Source organism: Castanea sativa, chromosome 2 (genome assembly GCF_040712315.1).
Source record: "Castanea sativa cultivar Marrone di Chiusa Pesio chromosome 2, ASM4071231v1".
NCBI classification, from domain to species: Eukaryota; Viridiplantae; Streptophyta; class Magnoliopsida; order Fagales; family Fagaceae; genus Castanea; species Castanea sativa.
Window position 1 is genome coordinate 17213470 of NC_134014.1, and position 26110 is coordinate 17239579.

The 26110-nt window shown below is 33.3% G+C and overlaps 2 protein-coding genes and 1 long non-coding RNA gene across 4 annotated transcripts; 1 reads left to right on the forward strand and 2 right to left on the reverse strand.

Annotated features, from left to right (window-relative positions):
* Positions 1-402: 402 nt before the first annotated feature.
* LOC142626165 (uncharacterized) lies at positions 403-1858 on the reverse strand. Of its 2 annotated transcripts, XR_012842464.1 has the most exons (4): positions 1679-1858; positions 1030-1081; positions 653-727; positions 403-513 (listed from the first exon to the last, which is right to left on the reverse strand). It is a non-coding gene; the product is annotated as an uncharacterized LOC142626165 (long non-coding RNA). The 2 variants fall into 2 exon arrangements; XR_012842463.1 differs by lacking the exon at positions 403-513 and having other exon boundaries at positions 539-727.
* Positions 1859-5145: 3287 nt separating this feature from the next.
* Positions 5146-7477, reverse strand: LOC142624966 (uncharacterized). The gene is made up of 3 exons (XM_075798684.1): positions 6414-7477; positions 5792-5927; positions 5146-5598 (listed from the first exon to the last, which is right to left on the reverse strand). Exons 1-3 carry the CDS (start codon positions 7475-7477, stop codon positions 5146-5148), a joined length of 1653 nt encoding a protein of 550 aa, XP_075654799.1.
* Positions 7478-19743: 12266 nt separating this feature from the next.
* LOC142624967 (quillaic acid 3-O-glycosyltransferase CSL1-like) lies at positions 19744-26110 on the forward strand. Its single transcript, XM_075798685.1, has 8 exons — positions 19744-20334; positions 20823-20915; positions 23199-23330; positions 23414-23626; positions 24125-24224; positions 24322-24500; positions 24619-24966; positions 25506-26110. Exons 1-8 carry the CDS (start codon positions 19744-19746, stop codon positions 25974-25976), a joined length of 2127 nt encoding a protein of 708 aa, XP_075654800.1. The 3' UTR covers positions 25977-26110.

The following is a 26110-nucleotide window of genomic DNA, read 5'->3' on the forward strand; positions in this document are numbered from 1 at the left end:
GGAATGAGACAGAGCCCAGTAAGTAGCATAATTAATGGGAGTGGGGGAAATGCAAGTTTCATCTTCAATAATAATAATATGACAAGAATGATTAAATAATGAAATACAAAATTTCTCTAAGTAACTACCTTGAAACTATATGCTATAATTTGTGAGCATCAACAATATAATTTCTAAAGCCATAATATCTAACATAAGATAAATTATCACAAATATACCACACTACCACATAGACCGGTTAGGAGATCCACCCATTCACAATTGGCATAATATTGTCCTCTTTGGTAAGCAGACTCTTGGCGCCATGGATAGCAACCTCACCCATACCCTTAAGGTTTTTTTCTCCCCATGGGTAGTAGAGAGAGCGCGTCAAATAGGACCTCTCTTGCATGTGATCTCTTGGCCCCATGGACAGCAGCCTCACCCACACACAATCAAGGAACCTCTTTCCCCCATGGGTCGCAGGGAAGAACGCGTCATCCAAAGTGAAAGGACACTGACTTGGATTTGATTCTGTTGTCACAAAGATTACGAAAACCAAATCAGGTGATTATCGGAAAATCACACATGGCATGGTGTTAAAACCACATAAAGCTCACAGGTTACATTACTTTCAAATACATAGTTTATATCTAGGTAATTTCAAACAAACCTTAAATAATCTAACTTCCACAAGGTTTGTAAGGTTTTCAACTTCATTCTTGTCAAAAGATTCTATATCAATTTCCTAATAACAAAATAAGATAAGCATCTTTAGATTTTCTAATAAACCATAAAATTCACAATTTCCTTATCAAAGATTAAATAAAAGATGCTCAAATTTTCCATGTCAACAATTCATGCATTTCCCCAAATGCAATACCAAATATGATGCATTTTTATATATAAAAATATGTAATAGGGTCACAACACAACAATTTTAAGAAAACATATATCCATATATAAGTTTCCAAAATGTATTTGACCCAAAAACATCATTTATGAAATATGGTTATTTTCCAAAAATATCCCATTAAGAGACCTACTTACCTCACAACCACAAAAGCCTAACTCTCCAAGCTCCAAGGAGATTAGCTAGAACCTAAACAATATCAAGTAAACCTATCACAATAAGTATAGAGCTTGAAATTGTATCTAACCACAATTTAGGAATTGCCAAATAAACACTTAATTAGGCAAGCCTAGTATTTAACCTCATCAATAATAATATATACCACTTTCAAAGTTTCTCAACAAATTGATTCACAAGACATCAAGTCCAATTTATAAAGTTAACCCATTTAATATCGTCTCCCACATTATGACTAACTTTCATAAAATTTACACTACATAATTAAGAGACCCATGAAAGCAAAAATCAAAATATCCCCCAAGACAAGAAATTTAGAACAACTAACTCCAAATAAACCTAATGGCAATGGAAAAGTTAAATTTACCATCACATGTTATAACTTAAAACCCCTAAATTTTCCACCATACATAAACCTTTAGTAGCCATTTTTAACACAAATTATATACCCACTCATCAAATAATTCCACCAATACAAAACCCAAACATAAAACCACATAAATATCACTTCCAATGCTCATAAATCACATGGGTATCATTATTAAAGTTTAGATAAAAATAACCTCAAGCAAAAGTGTAAAACCCACCAAAAAGGTTAGAAATTTTTACCTCAAAAAAAGGATGTGAAGGTGCTTATGGGTTCACAAGAATTTTTAGGTGATCTTGCCGGAAAATGATGGTGGAAATGGTGGTGGTGGTGGTGTGGAAGTACCGGGTAGAGAAGATATGAGAGTGGAGGAGTGTATGAGAGAAAAGAAAGGAAAGAAAAGAAAATAAGAAGAAAGGATGGCCGGCCAAGTGATGTAGTGGTAGTGCGAGATGAGTGGTGGGTAGTGGGGTTAGGTGGGGCACGTGGGAACCCAAAAAAAAATCTGACCTTTTCCTTTTTTTTTTTTTTTCCTGGTCTGATTGACTGGGACGTGACATAGACTCTATGCATGAGAATTAATTATAGGAAGAAAAAAACTATCTAGAATGAAAATTAACTACGGAAAAAAAAATCTAGAACGAATGAGAGAGGAAATAGTTATAAACACACAAGTAGATCAACCCAATCTGACTTGACTTGGTGTGGGTAGGCGGAAAGCATATAAACTCATAAAATGTCTAATTCCTTTTCAATGTGCTACTTAAGGAATTCACCAATTAAAATCATGTTCAAATGGGAAATATATATATATATATATATATATATATATATATATAGGAATCAATTTCTCATTGGCTTCTTAATGGCTTTAGTCAAGTGACCACATGACCTTAATCTCCTAACAGAGGACAAAACGGTCCAACTCGAACCTGCCGCAAAGAACATGTGGGTCCTAGTTTTACTTTAGCTTAAAGTTAGCCACCTAAACACTTGCAAACCACATTTATCTAACAATCCTCCACATTGAATGGAAACTGAGAAAACACAATAAAAATGTTTATGCAGACAGAAAGAGTAGAAGAAAAGTCATTGTATCAAGATATATAGTTTTTAGCCTTGAACCTTCCTTCATGAAAGACTATCAGATATATTGGCTAATGAGTGAACATGATGTCTTGAAGCGTTCAATTGTTTGTGTATACCAAGATAATAGAATTCACACAACTGCTTTTTTAACACGGTTCGTTCTTATGATTGTGTTCAATTTGACCTTGACAAACTCTTGATTTTTCATGAAGTGCTATGGAGGATTCAGTTGTGAAACTCTCATAGAATTGGCCGAATTCACACTTATATAGGCGAATTCTTATTAAGAGTATCTCGCTATACTCCACTTGGATTTCCAAGATATAAGAATTATTAAAATCAAAATTTATCCTAAATATCACTTGCAGACATCACTATTTCATCATTGGACAATGGACAAGAAATGCTATCTCCAAAGTGATAAAACTAGTACCCACAATTCCTTTGAACCTAGATCTTGGGATCTCTAATTAGATAGCTAGGGTTGCCATCATGGAACTTTTAGGTCATAGGCTTTAAACCCATTCCTTTTGATAAGCAATTTACTAGTTCTCTACTAAAAGGATGATCCTCTATATTATCTTTTGAATTTATTTAGTTAAGGGAGATAATTCCATTTGAGAGCAATTGACTCATGATTTATGTCTACGAAATATATGTTGAGACTTCCCATTATACATACAACTTTGTGCCTTACCAATTGTTGATTTGCTATAACAATGTACACAAACGTGAGACACAAGTTTCATCCACATTGGCATATCATCCAAAAAACAATGAAGCCACTCTACATCTTAACTTGCTTTATCCAATGAGATAAATTTTAATTCCATTGTGAACTTGGCAATACATGCTTGTTTAGAAGATTTCCAAAATATAGTTGTACAAACATGTGCAAAGACATTGTTAAGTTCTTGGTCAATCAATAACTATATTGAAAGGGAGAAGTAGTTACTTCGAGGGTAACTAAACTCCTGAATTGAGAGAATTGGGGAATAGGAAGGAGTTAGAGAGTTGAGACAGAGAGAGAGAAAGAGAGCATTGGTTAAGGTTTTTGCTTATCCTTATTGAAATTTCCCTCTAGGCTTATATACAAAAATGACTCTATGTCCCCTCCAAAATTGACAAGCTAACTAACTTCCTAAGTAACATGCTAGCTGATGCCAGCTCATCAACTAACAAACCTAACATACACCGATTATCCTCAAGTGAACACCCTTGCCATTGGACCAAAAGCTGAGTAATAGTCCTCTTGCGTAATTGGTGTGACTTGGTCTGCAAAATGACCATAGGTTTAAGGGCAAGAACTCCTTGAGAATTGAAGGAAGGTAAAAGAGCAAGAGGTATAGTTCTATGGCCCAACTTAGCCTTCAAGCAAGAAACATGAAACACTGAGTGAATAGAAGAACTAGTAGGAAGATCTAACCTATAAGCAACCTCACCAACCCTTTGGATGATCTTTAAAGGACCGAAGAACCTAGGAGAGAGTTTATGAGAAGCTTGATATGCCACATATTGCTGTTTATAAGGTTGGAGCCTCAAGTAAACCCAGTCCCCAACCTAAAAAACTCTTTCAGTTCTGTGCAAATCTTACTGCTGCTTCATCCTAGCTTGAGCATCTACCAAATTTTGTTCGAGCAAGGATAGAATCTGTTGCCTATACTGTAGCACAGAATCAATAACAGCTACTTGAATTGTTCTTGGAATGTAGTCCAGTAGTTTAGGTGGAGCAGTCCCATATAAAGCCTCAAATGGAGTAAGTTTGGTGGCAGTGTGGTAATTGGTGTTGAACTAGAGCTCAGCCAAATACAACCAATCAAACCACTCGAGGGTCTGTCAGCAGAGAAAGACTTGAGGTAATGCTCTAAGCTCTTATTGACAACCTCAGTCTGCCCATCAGTTTGAGGATGGTAGGCAAGAGACATTGCCAACTGAACCCCCTGAAGCCTTATCAACTCAGCCCAAAACTTAGCAGTGAACATAGGGTCCTAATAAAAAATCAGAGAAGTAGGCATGGCATGAAGTTTCAAGATGTTCTGAGCAAAGAGATGAGCAACCTTGGCTATAGAATAAGGATGTGAGAGTGCAATGAAATGCACATACTTAGTAAGCTTGTCAACTACCACCATAATGACATCCATTCTTTGAGATTTAGGCAATCCATCTACAAAATCCATACTTACAGTAGACCAAGGCTTATCAGGAATAGGCAAAGGTTGTAACAACCCAGCAGGATGACAGGTTTCATGCTTCATTTGTTGACATACACTACACTCTCTAATATGTGACTTCAAATCAGCTTTCATTACTTGCTAGAAAAAATCCTGCTTCAGTTTATGATAAGACTTTAGAAAGCCAGCATGCCCCCCTAAAGGACTATCATGCACCAAATGAAGGACTTTGGGTTTCAGAACACAATTTGGCCATAGAAACACCCTCCCTTTTTATAGAATTAAGTCATTATGCAGTGTAAAGAACTTAGGACAGCCTGCATCAGATTGCAAGGCCTTAAGAATGTGTTGAGCTTCAAGAGAAGAATCATAGATAGCCTTTAATTCTTCAATCCAAGAGGGACAAGGGAAAGAGATCAAGCATAGGGAAGCTGAAGATGAAACCTGACCTACACTTCCATAAGGTCATCATCCACTCTCTTGGAAAGGGCATCAACAACCTTATTCTCATAACCTTTCTTATACTCTACAACAAACAAATAATCCAAAAGCTTAGCCAACCACTTTTGCTGAGCTGGTGTAGCAATCCATTGCTCCAAAATGTACTTCAAGCTCTGTTGGTCAATTTTGATGACAAAAGGCCCCCCTAACAAATAAGGTCTCCTCTTGTGCACAATAGTGACTAGAGCTAATAATTCTTTTTCATAAGTGGACAGATGTAAAGCCTTGCCCTTCAAGAGTTGGTTGTGAAAGGAAATTGGCCTTTGTTCTTGCATCAAAATAGCCCCCAAACCCACACCAGAAGCATCACATTCTATAGTAAAAGGCTTAGAGAAATCTAGCAAAGCCAAAACATGTGGTTGACAAACTACAGCCTTGAGTTTCCGAAATGATTCCTTAACCTGTAAGGACCACACAAAAGCCTTTTTTTTTTTTTTTTTCTAACAAGGTAGTTAAGGGAGTAGCTTTTTGGCCATAGTGCTTGATGAACTTCCTATAATATCTAGTAAGGCCTAGAAATCCACGCAAAGCCTTAAAATTCTTTGGAGAAGGCTAAGCCTGCATAGTAGAAATATTTTTGGGGTCAGTACTCACACCCTGACCAGAAATAATATGGCCAGGATACTCCACTTCAGAAATGCCAAACACATGTTTGTTCCTTTTGGAATATAGTTGATGTTGCAACAGTAAGTTGAGAGCAACTCTAAGATTCTGAAGGTGCAAATCCAAGCTATTGGTGAAAACCAAAAATGTAATCAAAGAAAACCAATACAAACTTCCTCCAATATGGCCCGAAAACAACATTCATCAGAGCTTGAAATGTACATGGGGCATTGGTCAAGCCAAATGGCATAACTAGGAATTCATAATGCCCTTCATGTGTTCTAAAAGTAGTTTTGGAGATATCTTCTTCCTTCATACAAATCTGGTCATAACTAGATCTCAAATCAAGCTCAGAAAAATTGCTAGAACCAGCTAATTTATCAAGTAATTCATCAACAACTGGGATTGGAAACTTATCTTTGATTGTGGCCTAATTTAGAGTTTTATAGTCAATACACATACGCTAAGACCCATCAGCTTTCCTCACCAATAGCACAAGAGAAGAAAAAGAGCTCTAGCTGTGCCTTATAAACCCAACCTCCAATAGGTCATTAACAATTTTCTCAATTTTAGTCTTCTGGAAGTGAGGGTACTTGTAGGGCTTCTGATATACAAGTGCAATTCCCCCTTCAAGAGAATTTGGTGCTCATGACCTCTGTAGGGAGGTAAGCCAGTGGGTATTTCAAAAACAACAACAAATTTAGTTAATAACTCTTCTATTTCTAGAGCACATTGTGAGGAAGAAGAACTTGTGGCAGCCAATGGCACAATCTGTAACATAAGCCCCTTCTTCACAGGTGGCCTAAAGAATTTAGTTCCCTTTTGAATGGTTAGACCCGTTGGTTGCAACCTTACTATTTTCATAGTGGAATTAAGATGGTGGAACACCATAAACATTTCCAAAAAGTCCCATTGGATTAAACCAAGGGTTCTGAGCCATTGAGTACCTAAGACTAGTTCACAATCACCTAAAGCCAATCCATTCAAGTTAACTGCAGAAACCTGACCTTGCATAATGACCTTGAAATTAGAAAAAACACCTTGTGTCCTAATGGAAGCACCATTAGCCACCTTCACCTCAAAGGTTGCAGAATAATCTAAGGGCAATTGTAAAATAGAAACTATAGTAGCATCTATAAAGTTGTGAGTACTCCCAGTGTCAATCAAAATAATAAGCCAATGTCTATTAATCTTTCTTTTAATTCTCATTGTACCAGGTGAGGGGCTACACAAAAGAGCATAACGTGTAATCTCAGCATCTACCATTTTAGGTTCAGACCTACTCTCATCAGATTTATCCACATCTAATTGTAACAAGGTAGCCTCAAAGTCATCAAGTTCCACTAATAGGACATTGGAACTAGATTCTTGGAAAGGATAAAGACTTTCTAACAAGAAAAGCTTAGCAGACTTACATTGATGACCAGGTTGGAACTTCTCATCACAATTGAAACAAAGGCCCTTCCTTCTTCTTTCCTCCATCTGAGCAGGTGACAATCTCTGCAGGGGTAACCTAAATCTGGATTCCAATTTCAACTCAGGCTTGAGACCCAAAATTGAAGGCTTGGCATTCAAAATTGAAGACCTCTGACTTTTGCGGTTGCTATTAAGGTACTCTTCTTGGATTTTTGCTAATCCAAAAACTTCATTGAGGTTTTTGAGATTGCGCATCTTCATGGGTAACCTCACCTCATCCTTGAGACTATTAAGGAAACAACTTAATTTGCGGCTATCAAACAACCCCTTAATTCTGTTTGATAAGGCTTCAAATTGCCCCTTGTAAATCATAACATTGGTGGTCTGCCTCAATCATGTGAATGATTCCATAGGATCCTCATAGGCAGTATTCCCAAACCTTGTCAACAATGCTTCCAAAAATCCAACCCAAGTTGTAAACATTCCATTCTCATCACTATCTTGAAACCATACCAGGGCATCTACATCCATGTGGAAAGAAGCCATTAACAACCTCTCATTGAATGGTGTTTGGTAGAAACTAAAATATTGATTGGCTTTGTATACCCAAGATGTGCAATCATCACCTTTGAATCGAGGGAAATCAAGTCTCACACTCTTTGATAGATTCGAGAGGGGCAGAGAGACAGCTTGTGAGACTGGAGATTTTGGGGTGTGAGATACAGACTTTGGAGACATAACTTGTTTTTGTCTTTGTTCTTCGACTTCAGGGAGCTTCTGCAGAGCCAAACTAATGGCATTCAATTATTGAGTATTGGCATTCAATTGTTGAGTGTTAGCATTCAACTGTTAGTTGATATTTTGTAAAGAATGGGCACGGTGGTCTACGGTAGTTTTAAGAAGGGACAAGGATAAATTGATGTAAGAAAAGGATCTAGTTTCAGCCATGGTTACAGGAAAGCAATCTCTGATACCAATTGTTAAGTTCTTGGTCAATCAAGAACTATTGAGAGGAAAAAGTAGTTACTTCGAGGGTAACTAACCTCCTGAGTTGAGAGAATTGGGGAATAGTTGAGAGAATTGGGGAATTGAGAGAGAGAGAGAGAGAGAGAGAGAGAGAGAGAGAGAGAGAGAGAGAGAGAGAGAGAGAGAGAGAGAGCATTGGTTAAGTTTTCTGCTTATCCTTATTGAAATGTCCCTCTAGGCTTATATACAAAAATGACTCTATGTTCCCTCCAAAACTCACAAGCTAACTAACTTCCTAACTAACATGCCAGCTCATTAACTAACAAACCTAACATACACCAATTATCCATACATCAGTCCATATCAGTAACTAATCACCAATCCACAATACAACCATATCAATAACTAATTACCAATTATCAATACAACTGTACTTGGACTCCTAACAGACACAACCCCTTTGACATGTGTGACAGTAATAATTGATAGATTACCGATTGTTCCAAAAGTTTAAGATGTTAGGAAATGGTGAATCTCTTCATTTAATTATAATTCTAACACTACCCTCACGTATGGGGCTAAACCACCCCCCCCCCCTCCCCTAATAAGTGAGGTCCAACACATGAGACTATCACTAAGACATTGCGCTTGAAAGGGAGGGGACGTAGCGTTGAAAATCGTGTAGCATTTATCTTGAAAAATTAGTTCCTCCAAATTTAAAGTTTTTGTAGTCTACCTAATCTGTCATACATTAATGTGTTTTAGGCCCTTTGTACTTGTTGTGGCTAGATTTGTATAATTATTTGGTAAAACGCCCAAAAAAAGAGACTTTTAAATTGAAAAATAATGAAAAAGTATTTTTAATCAGAATTTTGATATTTTCATGACATCTCATCTATTTTAACTATGGTTTTGTTCTGTGAACTATCATTTTAAATAGAATTTCATGATCTTTAAAATGAACATAAATTTATCTTGATCGAAAGATTGGATTTTTTGGTCAAATTTACTACATAAAACACACAAATAGATGTAACAATAAATGTGATTTGATGTGGTAATGAATGTTATTGGTGAGTTTCAACCTCTTTTTTTTGTTTTTTTTGGGAATCGAGTTTCAACCACTTAATAATGAATGTTTAATTTTTTTCCTCTAATTGGTGGCACAAAAAATTTATAATATCTTTAACACCATTCTATAATTTTGGGCATTTTTATAGTAAAGTGTAGCCTGTTTTTAAGGGTAAAATATTTTAAAAATTGGGGCCTAACTTGCCTAGGCCTTGAGCTGCCCTTGGGTATCAACAAAGGTATGACATCTGTGCTAAAATAATCACGTGTTAATCCAATATTGCATCAAGTTCTCATGTGCTTGAATATAAACCATACCCCGTTACTTTATAGGATAAATACTAATACATAGTTTATTGCACACTTTGCATTGAAATCACTAAATAATCATTCCATTCTAAATTTTTAATAGATTCAAGAATGAAATGTATTTCTAGAAAAAAGAAGAAAAGAATCAGATGTAAAAAAAAAGTGTTGTCTATCTAGTATTTTTTTATTGAAGACTTAACCTAAGGAGAAAATAAATAACTAAAATTCAGAAATCCATAACTTAAGGGTCCATTTGGTTGGGAGGATGGAAAAGTGGGAGGATAGAAAATGGAGAGAGGATGGAAAAGTGGGAGAATAGAAAATATTTTAATTTCCCTCATTTGTGTTTGGTTGAGAGGGTAGAAAAGTGGAGGGATGAAAAACATTTTTGTTTGGTTGAAAATAAAGTTTGTATAAATTTACCATCACTTCTCTATTAAATAAAACAAAAAATAACACATTATAATTTTAAAAAAAATTGTGTATAGACGGACACTTTATTAAAGTAAAAAAAAATAGCATAAGAAATTAACTCAAAACTGTTTTCTAAAAAAAAAAAACCACCAAAATTAATGAGAAAATAAACATATGAGCACCTAAAAGAAGAAGAAGAAGAAGAAGAAGAAAGCTACACGTCCAAAAAAAGAAAAAGAAAAAAGAAGAAGCCAACACATCCATGCAAAAAAAAAAAGAAAAAATAAAAAAGCCAACCCAGAGAAAGAAAAAATCAAAGGAAAAAAAGGAAAAGAAAAAAAAGAGGAAGCTAAGACATTAATCACAGAGAAAGAAAAAATTAAAGGAAAAAAAGAAGAAGAAGGCAACACATTGGAGATTTAGAGGTGAATTTCAAGGGTACTTTTGGAAGAGCTTTCTCCTCCCAGTTTTCTCTTCATTTTGGAGAGAGAACTTTTTGGTAAGACTATGGAGAAAACATCTAGATCTTACTATTTATTTTCCTTCATCTTCACCTAATTAAAGACATTAAAAAAGTTTCCCCACATAAGTACTTGCATCAAGTACTCACGTGCTTGAATATAAACCTTTTACTTTACAGGATTAATACTAACACACAGTTTATTGCACACTTTGCATTGAATTAACTAATTAATCATTCCTTTCTAAATTTGTAATAGATTCAAGAATGAGATGTATCAATGGAAAAAAGAGGAAAAGAATGAGATGTAAAAAAAAAGTGTTGTCTATCCAGTATGTGTCTATATATATATATACATATATATATATATATATTATTTTTTTAATTTTTATTGAAGACTTAACCTGAGGAGAAAATAAATAAATAAATAAAATCCAGAAATCCAGTAGATAAGAGAAAAAATTGGGGGTGGTTGAGAGGCGAGTGATGACCAATAGCCGTGAGAGTTGAGACACCTGTCAGGTGTAGCAGCTATACTTCCAAAACCTCTCATGGGTATTTATGTCAACGTGGGAAGAGTTCACAGGTGGTGCATCGGCATTTCTTTTTTGATACCGCACGCACAGGGGAAATATAACCCCGCATCAAAATCCCTATGCTTTTTAAACTAAATCCAAAGTGTATGCAATAAGACCATGTGCGATCTTCATTAGCCACAGTTCCTGTTGAATGAAGAGAAGTACCAATTTATACATTTCAGTACTTTTTGATAACTGATAAGTAAAATTTTATATTAAAAGGAAAATAGGGGCACAACCCTAATACACAGGATGTATACAAGATATTCACCGATGAATTATCATGTAAAAGTTTATATTTCTAGTTCTATCCCCCTTTTCTTGGCCAAATGATGTTGCGGTTCATGTTTTATGAATAGAATGTCAGAAACTCAAAAAGTTATTTCATGAGTTGCTGATAAAAAATAAGAAAGTATCCATTTCAAAATGGAAATATTAAAGAATGTCCTAAGGGCATTAGATTAGAAATTATTTTTAAAAATATTTTATGAAAAAAATGAAAAAATAATTAATTTTGTTATCAGCTTTTTATATTTTTCTTAAAAATAATGTCAATTTTTTAAATATAATTTATTAATTTTAAATATAATTTATTAATAATTGCCATAAATACACCGGTTAACATGACAATTCCAAAATATACCATTTGAGGCTGTACGCTGACTTTCTCTCATATGGGCGACTTGGCCTCCAATTACTTTGCTTAACAGTCCAGTTTGTATCACTGATTTCTAAAACCAACCGACTGACTTTACCAATAAGCGACACTAAATTATTTAAACTTACTAGGGATTCAAATTCTCTAAATTTTTAAGAGTATTTTATCAATAGATTTATTTAAATCCTAATAAGTTTTTTATGATTTAAGGATCTAGATTGTACTATGTCAGCATTTCATTAATAATATTCTTAAAATAATAAAATAATGTTACAAACAAAATATTAAAATTATTTAGATCCTTAAATTATAAAAGAGTGATTAAAATTTAAGGAAATCTATTTAACAGAATAACCTAAGAAATTTAGATGATGTGAATCAAAATATTTAAACTTACCAGACATTGTAGCTGAATTATATAACCTCTCGTTTTCGTAATAGGAAAAGGAAATCAATAACAATTGATGGAATTGTCTTACTATCGGCAACATAATCTAAAGTAAACATGCAAAAATCTCTTCAGGTTATTCTATATAAGAAGTAAACAACTTCATACGAAATCCATGTGGGACTTGTTTTAAAATGCTTACACGTAAGGTTGAAAGTTCCAATGAAAGATTAGGATCTACCTGATATATGCTTCTTATTAGATCTGGCTTAGTGTTTAGCAAAATGGCAGAGTCAACCAGAAATGCTTTGTAGAGTATAGGAATTGTAGACCTTATTTAGTCACTACCTATTTGCTCAGCCTACACTGATGCAAAATTTTGTTACTTTGGGCTGCTGTGGGTGCATATTGCAAATGATAAGAGATTTGTGTTGTTCCCACTGTCAGATGAAATCCAATTTTAGTTTATTGATTAATGGAAAAAGTAGTTGGACAGAATGCTATTTGAGTGTCTGAGTTTTTTTTTTGTTTGTTTTTGTTTTTGGTGAGTAAAGCCTGTAATATGAATTAATATTTCATAATCAAGTTCTTACCATTCTCTCATTCTCCCATATTCTAATTTACATTACTAAGTACCGTTACACCACACAAGTATATCAATAACCTCATATAACCTTTTCTCCCTCCCTAGTGGGGTTGGAAATTTTAAGAACTTTCTAGAAAGGGGAGAGCTTGTATCCAGTCACCAGTGGAACTAGACACTAGACATAGGCTGTGTCCTTCAAAAAAGTCTTGGATACTGAGAAGATTTAATAATAGAGCTTCATTTCATGCTATCATCAACTATACAGATTTTTTTTTTTGTTTGATATTCTTAATTATACCTTGTCATATATTCTTTTTATTTTTATTATTAAATAATCAAAATTAAAAAAAAAATTAAACACATAATATATCACAATCGATGATTTGAATTGCTCTCCTCTAAACAAAATACACATGCATGATTATTTGAGCTACCACTTCTCTATCTTGGTTTAGAGAAAAATTTTAGGACAAAGATTAGTTCCAAACTAGCTTGGAGGAATCTTCTTCAACATATAAATGGTGATTTGTGAGACTATTTATTTATATTATTTAAACATGTCACATGATTCATTAAAAAAGTTATGTGACTAAAACTACTCATAGATGATTTCTTTAATCACCACATAATGAGTTGGAGGAAGGTAACTTTAAACTAGTTTGAAGCTAAATTTTTTTTTCAAAATTTAATTTATTCAATCTTGAACAAAAGTTTAACTCCAAACTCTGCGTGGAGATTTATAAGAATATCTATGTGTATTTTCAAACAAGTCACAATACTCATTAAAAAAGTTATGTGACTAAAATTATATTTGAATAGTTTCTTTAATTGCCAAATAGTGAATTGGAGGAAGATAGTTGCCAACTGGTTTGAAACTAAATTTTTTTTTTTTAGTCTTATATTAGCATATAAATTAAACTTGGAATGGACTATATCTTTTGTATTGATCTTGTGTAGGGTTGAAGGAGGCCTTGTTGAAGGTCTCTTACAAGGTCAGTTACTGTGTATGTTTGGCTTTTGTTTATTTCATTAGCTTATTTGCATAGCATTTATTAGAAGATATTGTTTTTGAAATATTTTATGTTAAATGTGTTACAAAAAGCAAGCTAATTTATTTATTTTATTAGGCTCTAAAAGTTTAAAACAATTGACAAATGTGAGAACAAACTTGTCTAGATATAAATTCTTAAGTTTATAGGTATGATAAGACAATGCTCAATGTGTTGCAAGTTAGAAAACAAAAACAAGGAAGTTGCAGGTTCAGGAAATTCGAACCATGCCAAGTTCGACTGATTGAGAAGAAGGCTCGACCGATCGAGACATGTATTTGCAGAATTTAATTAAGGCCTAATAGCTCATTAAGCCCAATAAGTGGTTATAGTTTTAGATCTAATTCGCATAGTATTTAAAGGAACCCTAAGGCACATTTTAAACTGAGAGAGAAGAGTGTATCTTGTGCCTCCTATTGTAGATCTGGGGTTTTTGTACCCAAAACTCTCTAAAATCTTCTATTGGCAATGTTTTTTTTGAAGAAACTTAAGATCTGATGCTATAAAAGTTGCTGCCATCACTAGTCATCAATGTGCTAGAGATCTAAACCCTTGAGTGGAGTTCTTAGAGTCACAAACTAGAGTGTTTGTGTGCAACAGATTCATAATATAAGAGTCTATAGATTTGGAGTTATCTGCGGTCACGTGAGTAAGTACTACAAGAGAGCATTAGATTTATGGTTAAATCTATTGTAAAAACTTCTATCCTATTAGTGAATTATTATTTTGTAGATTGTTTAGGTTAAATCCTCCCCAGGTTTTTTACCTTAAAATTGAACAGTTTCATTAGTTTTCTTGGATCATCATATCGTTGTGTTATTTACTTTTATGCTTTGCATTATATGATTTATTATTGTTCAGCCTAGATCTGAATAATAAACCCAAGTAACAACTTTGCTAATATATTAGGTTAAACAAATTGTGTTTTTCAGGGGTCTAAAATATAACATATTTATAATAAAAAAAAAGTTGGATTATTTGCACAAAAAAAAAAAAAGAAAAAAAATCAATTTTTTCTAAAAAAGAGTAAATCCCAAATGCACACTTGGTATTTATTTTTAACTTGAGTTTGATTTACTAAAAAATGATGGATACAAACATGATCTTTCTTTTATTTTTTGGGTTCTGGCCTTCTGGGGGAACAAGGTCATTTAAAGTAACTTATCTTGTTCTTAAAAAATTGGATAGATGCACTAGATGTTTTGTGCAAGAAAGAGGTCAAGTTGTAATAGATTCTATATTTTAAAACAACAAAAATATTGCATGGTTATTTGAATAGTTTATCCTCGATTTGATTCGGAGGAAAACTTTCTTTCAAAACAATTTTTGTCACAGTACGTAGAGTTCTATAATTGTGCAGAGTTCACATGCTGTAAAAAGATTTTATATATATATATATGTGTGTGTGTGTGTGTGTTTAGGTAATGCATTTCCCACTTTCAACTTAAGCATGATTAAAAAAATTAAACGAAGTAAAAAAGAACAATAATTCTTAAGCCAAAAAATTTCACGTTGGTGCGAAACTAATTGGAATAGAGGTGTCTTTATGATCAAAAATCGTTTAGGCCAGTTTGTTCGAAAAAGGTTGTTATTCATGGCATTCCTGCAATGAGGAGAGCAACCTGCTATACACAACTAGAGAAGCATTATATGAGGCATGGAAGCGAGGCTTTAGGGAAGTAATCCTTTTTCTAGAATCAAACCAAGGAGTGAAGCTAATTCAGACACATCGCTTGACTAGCTTGGAGAATGCACCCATCATGGATGATATTGCGACATTAAAAAAGATGATTAAACATATTCACGTCCAAGTTGCTCCTTAGCTGGTGCTTCAAGAAGTACAGGGACTGGCAAACATAGTGACAATATGTTTTACAAGGCTTACCTGGATGTGATTGTATTTGGCGGTAACCAAAAAAAAAAAAGTTCACGTTGAGGTGATATGTTTTTATTTTTTGAAAATTAGAGGTAACAAATTGTTATCAGTGTGTAACAAGAGTGATTTGTGACCAGTGGCAGCTCCAAGAATTTTTCTCAGCGTGTTCCTTAAGAAACATAAATTATATAATCTAATAAAAAGAGAAATTCATATATTGATAACAACAATAATAAAAAAATATGCAAATACATAAAATTTACAATTACTTTCTACGAGTTTTCATATTTTGAAATCGTTACATAATAGCCTCATTATCAATGCTACAAGCTACATTTCTTATAATGTACACAATTAAGCAATCATTCATTTACTGTATGTAGAACAAATTATAGAACAAAATTTAATTTTATTGGCATTAACGAAGTGTTCCCAAATTTTTTTTGAAGGGTAAATAAATAAATTTTTTTAAAATTATTATATATATAAAAAATTCAAATCAGGGTGATCTGAACCACCCAATCTCAAGGTGGCGCCGCCCTGTGTGTGACTTTACATGAAATTAATTTTAAGCTAATTACGTGTTACTTTAAACACTAATGAAATTTGTCATATCTATATCATTATTATAAGAATAGGTAATTTCCTTTGGGGTTGAGTACGTAAAGGGGATTTAAGAGATTAATTAATATTTCTTGGAAATAGCATCCAATAAATTAGTTCATTTATTATGTTAATTATGAATTCACGTGGTGATTTGTCCAAGAAAGCGACAGATTTGATTGATGATCTTGGAACCAAGCCATTAATTGTTTAAGCTGAGTCAGCAATTCTGAATGTTACGGACCACAAGGAGCCATTTATGAGGATGAGACAAATAGCCACCGCTTTCTTGGTAATGACTTCAAGTTCAAGATGAAGCTGTTGAACTAAGACTTGACGAGATTCCATTTGTGGAAGATTTTAATATTATGTCATATCTTCGATGAAACCTCGTGTGGGGGATTGCAGTTTGCAAAACAAATGCACGTTAGATTCCTCCAGGTCCAAGTGTTGCATGTGTTTAGGATGTGCGCTTGCAAGATGGGGAGGCACCATGACTGAAGATTTTGTTGTTTTTGATTTCTCCCCTAATCCCGATATTATTATGTATTTTGTTAATATGGATGCTGCTGGCATGTATGTTGATAGGTTGTCTGAAATGTCCTCACTACTACTGTGAGGTAGTTTGTATTTCCCGTTAACTAAAAAAAAAAAAAATCGCACATTAGTCATTCATAATTGTAAAAATAAAATAAGGAAAAAAAAAAAAAGAGGAAGGAAGGAAGGAGAAGAAGAAAAAAATATTTAAGCCATTCATTTTTGCGGGATAAGAATCAAGATATGAGGAGTAAAAAAGAAAAAGAATAAAAAAGACATGATTTCATGAATTGCCTCATTGTTAGTATAAATGTGTTAGTAAAATCACACGTTGAATAAGAAGGATTTTATATTAAATAAGAATGATATGAGGAAGTAGTTTTTTGTTTTTGTTTTTTGTTTTTTTTGAGAAATGAGGAAGTAGTTAATATAAAATAATCATACTATGAAAATATAGACTTAAGCTATTGAGTTAAGTAGTGTCCTTATTATATATATATAAAAAAGTAGTGTCCTTATATATTATATTAACCATTCAATTGGAGTCTCCTAAATTTTTCTAACACTCATTATGCACATTTGTGATTATTAATAAAGTATACAATTTTATTTTTTATTTTTTATACTTCAATAGTTATAACAGGGATATAGAATTTGAATCTGAATGTCTTTAGGACATCATAAGGACCAATTAAATGAAGTAAAAGGCTCTTAGCAATTGATGAAAATTGATGGGTCAAAAATTATTTGACAAAAAAATTTGTGCAAACACTGCTTAAAATAAGATCAATGATGGAATGAAAGAGTAATTTGATAATCGTCAATACGTGTAGAAATTTACGATAGAGAAAATATATGAATTATATGTGATTTGGTTACAAGGTTCATGTCCATAGAAAAGTAAATTTTCATTCACATAGATAATAATATATTATAGAATTTATTTATAAAAATGGAAATTAGATAGACAAGTGGATGAAAATCTGAATTTTGAATTGAATTTTACAATTTCTTTTAGATGGAGATTGCAAAAATTCATGAGTAATATAGTAGAGATGGAAGGAACTTTTAGATGCTCTTGACTAGGGCTGAGATTGGGTCGGGTCGAGTTGGGTTTATAGTTATCTGACTCTGACCGTATAAAAATCAAGTTTGACAGGAAGGAAACTGACCCAACTAGAATATTCAAGTATTGGGTCAGGTTGGGCCATTGGGTATCGGTCCGGTCTTCTCTCTCTCAAAATTTAAATTTAGGTATATTTAGGCATTTATTTTGCAACTTGCCCTTTAAAATTTATCAATTTTTTATTATTATTATTTTCAAACTTCCATTTCTTGGAAGGATCTCCACCCATTATGGTAAGAAATATTAATGAATTTTTTCTTTTCTAAGTTAATGTGTGATTAGACTATTGTGTGCGGCTATTTTTGTTTCAAAAATCTAACTTTTTAATTGAATGTTGTTTAATGTCTTATCTCCCTTATAAAAAAGTATAAGTTTTCAAAACTACACTTAAATAAATTTATAAAAAAAAAATTTGAATACTAAATCTTTATTTACACCTACAAAAAATTAGCTCTTTACCAAAATTGGCTCATAGCATTTTTGTAATACTTTGAGAAGTCAAATAAAAATTGTAACTTATCCTCTTAATCAAATTTGAAAAGCCTACTACTACCACAATACAAAAACTATTGGGTTTGTTTTGGGTATTGGGTCAGTTTAGGATCCAACCCATGCTTGCCCGATATTTCAAATTTTAAAAAAAAAGAGCAGATTAGAAAAATATTTTAAAACAAAACAAGAGAGAGAGAGAGAGAGACTGAGAGAGAGAGAGAGAGAGACATTTGGCCAATTATTTTGGAGATTTAAACCTGAATGTTCTCTGTATTTATTTATTAAATAAGATTCAATAAAAAAGTTAGGTTTTTAACACAAAAGTAGCCACAAAAAGTCTAATCACACATTAACTTAGTAAAGAAAAATGCATTAATATTTATTACCATAATGGGTGGAGATCCTTCCAAGATATGGAAGTTTGAAAATAACAATAAAAGAATGACAGATTTTAAAGGGCAAGTTTCAAAACAAAGACCCGAATATACTTAAATTTAAATTTAAAGAGAGAGAGAGAGAGTTGGATCAGTTTCCTTCTTGTCAAACCCGATTTTTATCGGGTTAGAGTTTGGGGGTGGCTATAAACCCAATCCAACTTGATCTCAGCCCTACCTAGGATATAGGTGAAACAACGATAATTGTCTAGAAGTCACTCATCCCTACACATGCAAGACTTTTCCGTTACTTAACATCAACTTAGATAATATGGCTGTTGAGAATATACACGAATTGCTAAATATATGAGATGTGAAAAACAAAAAGAAATAACACATACACAAAGGTAAACACACGACATATAGAATTACGTATTTTAACAGTTTACCTACATTTACGAAATTACAACGATTTTATTATTTTCAAGAAAATTATACAAATTATGATAGTATAGTTTTTCTCTCTAAACCAACACACCAAACTGGCATACGGAGTAATAGTATTTATATCCCATGTAGTGGATTCACAATGGACAAAGTCTCAGAAAAGATTTCATTAGAAATAGTAATACTTTTATATAAAGTTGAGTTATAATCCGAATAACATATACTAGGCTTCACATAGCCTAACAGTAGAGACATTAAAACAAAGTTTTAAAATTGGAGCATCAATCGTGCATTTTTAAAGTTTGGGAGACATTGCAATTCGGATGAAAATTATGATGAAAATGTGTAATTTGTCCAATAATTTAAAATATTTTTTTGTTGTTAATAATTTGTATGAACCCAAGCTATTTTTAAGTACCAAAAAAACTACAATAGAATAATAATACAAATAACATTCAGGTTTAAATCTCCCTTCTCCAACTTGGCATTAAAAAAAAAAAAAACAATAATTGTCAACATCAACAAGTCAATAAGTAGCAGCCAGTTTATGCCTTCGTAAACTAATACACAAGTGCTGAACAAGAATTAAGAAAATGGCTACCCTTTCTCTCCACACTTGCAGTGTTCAGCAACCCCATGCAACCATTAACAGAATTCACATTTTCCTCCACTTCACAGCCATACTATTCCTACTTTACTACAGGACCACCCGTCTCTTCCATGGAAAAAATGTTCCCACATTAGCATGGTCCCTCATCTCCACCTCCGAGCTCATCCTCACCATCATTTGGATTCTCATTCAAGCCTTCAGGTGGCGCCCAGTGTCGCGTTCTGCTATCCCGGAGAATGTACCTGGAGGCATTGAATTACCGGGGCTTGATGTGTTTGTATGCACACTGGACCCAAAAAAGGAGCCTACAATAGAAGTGATGAACACTGTTTTATCGGCCTTGGCACTAGACTACCCGCCCGAGAAGCTCTCAGTGTATCTTTCAGATGATGGGGGTTCTTACATTACACTGTATGCTATAAAAGAAGCATGTTCTTTTGCTAAGTCATGGCTACCATTTTGTAAGAAATATGGGATTAAGTCAAGGTGCCCTGGGGCTTATTTCTCATCATTTGCTGATGATGAGCGGCTTCTTTGGAGTGATGAGTTCAGGATAGAGGAGGAGAAAATTAAGGTGGGTGCAAATTTGGTTGCAGTGCATATATATTTTGTTGTTTATTCCTTTTTTTTAACCCCCTATTTGGGTACTTATGTTGGTGATAGATATTTTATGCTCACCAGGGTCCCTGCGTATTGTGAGGGTTTTTTTTAGTTCTTTTCCTCTCCATGATAAGGCACATTGACACAACTGAGCAAAGTACAAGATATAGAATGAAGCCTTAATAATAAAAGATAGTGTACTTGTAGGCAGATCATATGATCGCATTTAGTCTCCTAGATGCATTTAGTCTCCCCTAAGTTCTTTTTGTGTACTTGTATGTTGCTAATCTGTTTTTGCTCTCCAAAACTTTTTGTGCAATACTAATCTCATAAGATCACATATATATAATCTATGCAGGCCAAATAGTGTTAAACTTTAATAATATGTTCTAAATTCTGTAGGACATATTATCAAAATTTTAGAAAAAGTAGTAGTGTTAAATGACATTATCACCTATGCAGGCCAAATATGATGAATTCAAGGGAAAAGTTGAGAAAGTTGGTGGCGAAGATGAAAACAACAAAGTTGTGCCAGACCGCCCTCCACACGTCGAGGTATGTAACAAAACATTCAAAATTAACACAAGAAATTCAAAAGATAAAAAAGAGGATCAATTATATTTAGGTCATTTTCCGGTTTTGTACTAGATTTCCAAATTCTGATCCTTGCTTAGTGTGTTATCTATTCCTAGGTTATGATTTGTGAATAGTGAAACATACTTGGTGGACGATCCAGAAATCTTTTCAAACTGTACTAGGGTACTAGGCAGAGGATCTCTAGAAGTTTGGCCAAAGCCCCAAAAATTGCTATAATAAGTAATCTATGTCTTGCAATTTTATGAAGTCCTTGAGGTTGCTATATATATATATATATATATATATATATATATATATAGCTTGAAAGACAATAATAATTGATAGGCAAAGAATGTATTGACTCCTTTAGTAAATTAATCAGTTAATTAGCCAAATAAATTAATTAGATTCAATTAAATGCAATAAGTGTGACACAGGTGATTTGTTTACGAATGGGGAAAACCACCGAGGCAAAACCTCACTGGATGAATTTAAGGTCACAACTTCTAAGAATTCATTATTATTAAAACAAATGGTTACAAGTAAAAGAATCTTAGTACCTTATACCAACCTACAGTTGAATCCTTACCACAATACCCAATTAGACTTGTAATGTAGTGACAATATCTCCCTTCAATGCACGGCTTACAATATGTGATTAACCAATCGATGTACGGATCTAAATACATGACTAACACACAAACTTGAGAAAGATGTTAGATGCAAAATTCTTCAGTTCATCTAAACGATGAAGATCAAGAAACTTCTTGGTTACAAAACCCATGGCACAAAGACGCAGTAGCTTCTATAGAGAATATGATGAACTAGGTCAACTTTTGTCTCCGGTCACATAATGCATAAAGGAATGCTCTGATTCCTTGTTTGGCGGCCTTTAAAATAATCCTTATATATGTCTAGGGTTGTGAGAAAAGAAACCCTACACAAATATACTTAGATATGCGTGAAATTAGATCTGGAAATCTAAATTTCGTAATTCTCCATAGATATTGTTTCTGTCGAGCAGCTGTCTAGATTCGTCATTAAACCTCGATAGATATCTATCTGTCGAGCTATTTGTCGAGTTTTAATGAACAACACTTCTTTATTTATTTTTTGAACAGATTTGCATGGCTTCAATTCTAAATTTGAACTCTTGTTCCTTAAAGTACTAAACCTATCTTAAATCTACCTAATTACAAGTAAAGTGCGTTTTATCAAAAGATTAGTCAATTTACATAACATATGTTTCTAACAATATCCACATATGTCCTAACAATAATCAAGTAGGTTACCTTTTTACTAACTCTCTTGTGAAATAAATTTTCAATGTTCATTCAAATTTTCTCATACATCTCATATCTAAGAAAATGAAACAAAATTAAGGAAAGAAGCAGACATGGATTTCCTGTAAATTGACACGTAAAAAGAATACACATCCCCCAATATCTTTATACCTCTTCCACATTTTAACTATTGCCTTCAGTAAATGTTAGGATCAACAAATTAGATGACGTTAATTTCTTACCAGAAATAAACAAAACAAAAAAAATACTATTGAAAAATGTAAGTCACATCTGTGCTATTTCCTAAAAAGGGACTAGTCTAGTAACAAATGAATCTTACACTTTGAAGTATACCTTAAGTATTGTCTAACTATTCTTATAAAGAATATGAGTTATAACTAGAAAAGTTTGTGTTCATGTGTTTGCCAAAAAAACTATATAGATTTAAAACCTAACAGTTAATAAAGCCTAGATCAACTTAAAATATTTTCGATGTGGGACTTACTATGTACCAAAACAACGCAAACTTTATCAAGATCCAATCAAATTAGGGCATTACATTTAATTACTATTAGTTTAAATTATAAACTTTCAAGTGATTTGGCATAATTTAGACCCTATATTTATTTCACTTTGAATCGTGCTTTTAAATGAAGACTCTCCATTTTACTTTGAAATGGAAAGCGTACAAATATGTGTGATTCATGTATGATTATATGATAATGAACTTAATAAATTATAATATGTTAATCATTGGGAATATATCTGTGTGATGTATGTGTTAATTAATGAACTTAGTATAAAATAAAAGATTATCTATAACTAATATCATTAACACGTGTTAAAAAAAAAGACAAGGACAAAAATTACGGTTGGTTTAAACATTATGAAAATTAAACCAAAATTATCTTCAAAAGTAGCAATGCTTCAATTTTAAATATAGGATAAGTTAACTTTGGGAATTGGTTTATTTTTTTAGATAATACATGACAACAAAAACAACGAAGAGGACGTTGAGGATCAAACTCAGATGCCTCTTCTTGTCTATGTCTCTCGGGAAAGAAGACCATCATGTCCTCATCGTTTTAAAGCCGGAGCCCTCAACACCTTGGTAAGTAAACTATCTCTATTGCATTGGCATGAAAGCATTTAGTTAAATACAAATAATAGCACCAAATAATAGTACAACTGCAGCTTCGAGTTTCTGGAGTAATCAGCAATGGCCCTTACTTATTGGTGCTAGACTGTGACATGTACTGCAATGATCCTACATCTGCTCGCCAAGCAATGTGCTTCCATCTTGACTCCCAGTTATCTCACTCACTTGCCTTTGTTCAATACCCTCAAATTTTCTACAATATTAGCAAGAATGACATATATGATGGTCAAGCAAGATCTGCTTACAAGGTAAATGAAAAACCACTATGTTTTGCATGTGTGTCTTAAGCCAATTCAAATTATTGAGAAATAGGTTTTCCTATTAGGCAATGTTATAGAAATAAAAAATTTTACAAGAAATTTTCTATGATTTATTAAGGTGACAAATTACAATTAGTATAACATCACTTTTACAGGAGATTATCATTGACTTTATTTTTGCTTTACATTAATCACAACTTACCATTTTAGTTGTTGTAAAAAAAGAATTGTGAAATTTATTATGTCATTAAGACTTGTTATTTCACATTAGGAAAATACAAATACTACAAATTTATTATATATATAACCTTTACAAATTGATGTGACAATATATATGATTGATAGATCTCAAAATAAATGAGTATTGAATTAGTTTTCTGTGATGACATATAATTAATATATAAAAGTTGTGTAGTAAGGTTTGTATTATCCCTAATTTCACTCCTCATGTTAACATATATATTACTTGTTTTTTATCCAACTTAGACAAAGTGGCAAGGCATGGATGGGCTAAAAGGGCCATTACTCTCTGGAACTGGCTTTTACTTGAAAAGGAAGGCATTATATGGGAAACCTAATCAAGAAGGTATGGTAAAGTTTTCTTGAGGTAGCTTAGTTGTATTGAAATTTTGAATAACACTCATTTTGCATGTTTATTTATTTATTTTCGCTTCTAATGGCAGATATGTTTCTCTCTGAGCCTGAAAAGAATTTTGGTACATCCAGCAAGTTCATACACTCGCTAAAGGGCAATAATGAACAATTTGTAGCCAAGAAGGACGATTCAAGGGATGCAATTTTAGAAGAGTCCAGACTCTTAGCTAATTGTGCGTTTGAAGCAAACACAGAATGGGGAAAAGAGGCTAGTATCATACAATAATTAATGAACTAATGAATTATTAATTATATGTTTCTCAAAGTCTATTCGAGTTGTACATATATATATGACATTAATGTGGTTTGGTTTCCCTTGGATACAGATAGGATTCTCGTATGATTGTTTGTTGGAGAGTACATTCACAGGGTATCTTTTGCACTGCAAGGGGTGGATATCAGTGTATCTTTACCCTAAGAGACCATGTTTCTTAGGGTGCACCACCATTGATATGAAGGATGGCATGGTTCAGCTTATGAAGTGGAGCTCCAATTTGGTACAGGTTGGGCTCTCGAAATTCAGTCCTCTTACATATGGGGTTTCAAGAATGTCCGTTCTTCAAAGCATGTGTTATGGATACTTCACTTTCTCATCCCTTCTCTCCATCGCTCTTCTCTTATATGGCACGGTTCCTCAAGTGTGCCTCTTGAATGGCATTCCTTTGTACCCTAAGGTAAACTATATATAGTATCAAACTTCTGTTCCATATATATACATAAGTCCTTTGACATGTTAAAGTTTGTTTTGAAATTATATTATTAGGATTTGTGTTGTAATTTTTTACAAGATGTATATACATTTTCATACCAAAGACATCAAGTAATGTTAACTAGGGTTGCCAATGGATTATTACTTTTAAATTTCGAATCTTAGCAGTTCACCTACATCCATAAGAGTGAATGAGGAAAATTTTTACTAGTGGAAAATAAAAAATTTACAATGGCTCTATGGTACCCCAAAAGAAACCCTAATCCTGTAAGAAATAAAGGGTTTGCAATGACTATATGGTACTCCAAAGAAACCCTAGCCTGGTAAATTGAAGTTTTTCAATATACCCTTACCACAGGCCTCTAGACTAAAGGCCAATAGGAAATAGCCACTATCTCTAAGATTATCCATAAGGGATAAAATTGTATAATTCTTCTCTTATACGGTACGAGTCTTAAAGTGTGCCTCTTGAATCTAACATATTCTTCTTGATTCTTATTACAGGTTTCAGACCCATGGTTTGCTGTGTTTGTGGCAATTTACATGTCCTCCCTTTTCCAGCACTTATATGAGGTCCTCTCAAGTGATGGCTCAATTAAGACTTGGTGGAATGAACAAAGAATTTGGATGATCAAGTCAATTTCTGGGAGCTTATTTGGAGTTCTGGATGCCATCATGAAGTGCTTAGGAAAAAAGAAGGTGAGTTTAAGCTTAACAAATAAAGCCGTTGACAAAGAAAAGTTTGAGAAATATGAAAAAGGTAAATTTGATTTTGAAGGGGCTGCCATGTTCATGGTCCCCTTGTTAATACTGGTCATGTTAAACATTGTTTGCTTCTTCTGTGGGCTAAGAAGAGTGGTAATTGAGAAGAGTTTGGAGGAGATGTTTGGACAAGTTTTCCTTTCATTCTTCATTCTAATTCTGAGTTATCCGATTCTTGAAGGAATGGTGACAAAAGGTAAGGGAAAACAGTAAGTTATGTGAAGCACTTTCTTTGGGAGATTTTAGAATGTATGCCTGACTGGGAAGAATAAATAAGTTGTTCAAGGTCTCTTTAAGTGGCACACGCCATTGAACATTAAATTGTGACTTTCATTGCGGATTTTGAA